This window comes from Neomonachus schauinslandi, chromosome 2 (genome assembly GCF_002201575.2).
Source record: "Neomonachus schauinslandi chromosome 2, ASM220157v2, whole genome shotgun sequence".
NCBI lineage: Eukaryota > Metazoa > Chordata > Mammalia > Carnivora > Phocidae > Neomonachus > Neomonachus schauinslandi.
Window position 1 is genome coordinate 22463229 of NC_058404.1, and position 2389 is coordinate 22465617.

Below are 2389 nucleotides of genomic sequence, written 5' to 3' on the forward strand. Positions count from 1 at the left end.
CTGATGCACCAATTTCTCACAATTTTGAGACATGTGTCTTATTTCTCTCCTCTCTGGTCTTTGAAGCCCTAACATTAAATGGGCTCTAAACTCTCAGCAAATCCTTGACAAGTATTTTGGGTCCTGCCCTAGACCTGGTCTAGCTATGGGTCTTCTCTCTATCCTAACCCTCAAAGCTGATTCAAGTCTCAGACCTCTTTTTGCATGTACAATCTTGAACTAGCCTCCACTTGCTGCATTATTGCTCACAAATAGGTCCGCCAGACCCTGGGTCTCAAAGCTGAGCTAACCCTCTTAGCTTAGAGAATATTGAAATCCAGAAGCTACTTCCCATTGCATCTGAGGTGGCTGATTTGTAAAGCCTCAGATTTTTTAATTAAAAAAAAATACTTAGTTGTGGGGTGCCTGGGTGGCTCAGTCGATTAAGTGTCTGACTTCAGCTCGAGTCATGATCTGAGGGTCCTGGGGCCAAGCCCCGCATCGGGCTCCCTGCTCAGCAGGAAGCCTGCTTCTCTCTCCTCTCTCTCCCTCCCCCCCTCCCTCTGCTTGTGCACACTTGCTCTCTCTCAAATAAATTAAATCTTTTAAAAAAAAAAAACCTACTTTTGAATGGGTATCTGCAAAGTCAAAAATGTTTTTAAAAATACACACACAGGGGCACCTGGGTGGCTCAGTCGTTAAGCGTCTGCCTTTGGCTCAGGTCATGATCTCAGAGTCCTGGGATCGAGCCCCGCATCGGGCTCCTCGCTCTGCGGGAGGCCTGCTTCTCCCTCTCCCACTCCCCTGCTTGTGTTCCCTCTCTCGCTGTGTCTCCCTCTATCAAATAAATAAAATCTTTAAAAAAAAATACACACAAAAAAAATCTACTTTTATTCTTATTCCTACCATCTTACCCTGTCCCCCAATGGAGCAAACATTTGAAAAAAATTTTGAAAGAGATCTAGGGTGCCTGGGTGGCTCACTCAGTTAGATGTCTGCCTTGGGGTCAGGTTGTGATCCTGGGGTCCTGGGATCGGGCCCCGTGTCATGCTCCCTGCTCAGTGGGGAGTCTGCTTCTCCCTCTGCCTCTCCCCCCCGACTTGTGCTTTCTTTCTCACTCACTCTTCCTCAAATGAATGAATGAAATCTTTAAAAAAAAAAAAAAAAAGAACAAGATCTATATACTGATAGTCCTATACTAATAGCTCTATATTGCTGAGTGAAAATTTATGGGAAAGAACTGTGTAATATATGACTTTCATGTAAGACTCTGAGGAAAGTAAGAATTTGTGTGCATATCTTCATATTTGTCTGTATTTGAATAGGAACACCAGAAAGGTAAACAACTAAAAAAAATTATCAATTTCTGAAAAACAGAAGTTAAAAATCTCAAAATACAGTTTGATTTGTTTATTTCCCTCTGGAAATCTCTCCAGTGTTTTATAAGACTGTTTCCCTGGCAGAAACGTTTATGATCTTTTTTTTTTTTTTCACTTCTCCAACAGATTTATTTTGAAAGGAATGGATTTTGAGGAGAAAAAACATGGGGTAGAGGTATGGAATAGAAAATAAATACAAATGTAAGCTGTTTTGCTAATTGTTTTATAACCACAACAAATTTGTACAGAGAATGCCCTGTACAAAACAACACAATAAAGGTTCAAAGATCGAGGTGTTCCCCTAGGCAAGGCTGAAGATTTCAGTGTTTGGTATTTGGAATTTAGGCTGCAGTCCTCGGTTTTGGATGGATCACTGGGTGTGTGACACAGTCCATGCTTTTAACCAGATTTGAACAGAAGAATGGCCACTTGGCCCAGGTAGAAGTAGACGAAGTGTTTGGTTTCATGTGTCACATAACTACCGAAGTTCCTCCCCACGATGCAGTGCCAGGTGGGGTTGTACTTCTTATCAAACTCCTCTTTAATATGGGCCACAATGTCCTTCTCTATGTTATATTTCTCCAACGCCTGAGTCGCACACTCCACCGAGTCCTGTTGCATCTCCTCTGACATATCGACGTTTTTGATCACGGCCTTTCGGTCGCACATGGTTACCAAGGAGCAGGGGATGACCAACTGCAACGGTCTCCTGGGGGAGGGGCTGGTGACACTCCATTCCTTGATGGAATATCACTTCTATCTGTGTATAACTTTCTTCTATGTTCTTTTACACAGTCTGCCTTAGGACTGTTAAAATAGCTACCACATCTTATTTTTGTATATGTCTGCTTTTCATGTAAATGTCCACTTATATGGACCCCAAAGAATCGGGACAAGTATCAGCCAGGGTACTAGAACAGGGTTCTGGGTGTCATCCCTGTGTCAGGGTGTCCAGGAGCTCCCCAGTGAGAGGACAGGAGGCCAGAATGTAGGGATGTGTTATTTCTTTTTTTATGTACTTTTAAATCATT

General features: G+C 42.7%; 1 protein-coding gene across 1 annotated transcript; it reads right to left on the reverse strand.

Moving 5' to 3' along the window:
* Positions 1–1565: 1565 nt before the first annotated feature.
* Positions 1566–2085, reverse strand: LOC110584186 (dynein light chain 1, cytoplasmic-like). Its single transcript, XM_021694218.1, has one exon. It carries the CDS (start codon positions 2025–2027, stop codon positions 1758–1760), a length of 270 nt encoding a protein of 89 aa, XP_021549893.1. The 5' UTR covers positions 2028–2085; the 3' UTR covers positions 1566–1757.
* Positions 2086–2389: the final 304 nt, after the last annotated feature.

Coding starts and splice junctions, on each gene's coding strand:
- LOC110584186 (XM_021694218.1), bottom strand. CDS start 2,027: ATGTGCGACCGAAAGGCCGTGATCAAAAACGTCGATATGTCAGAGGAG.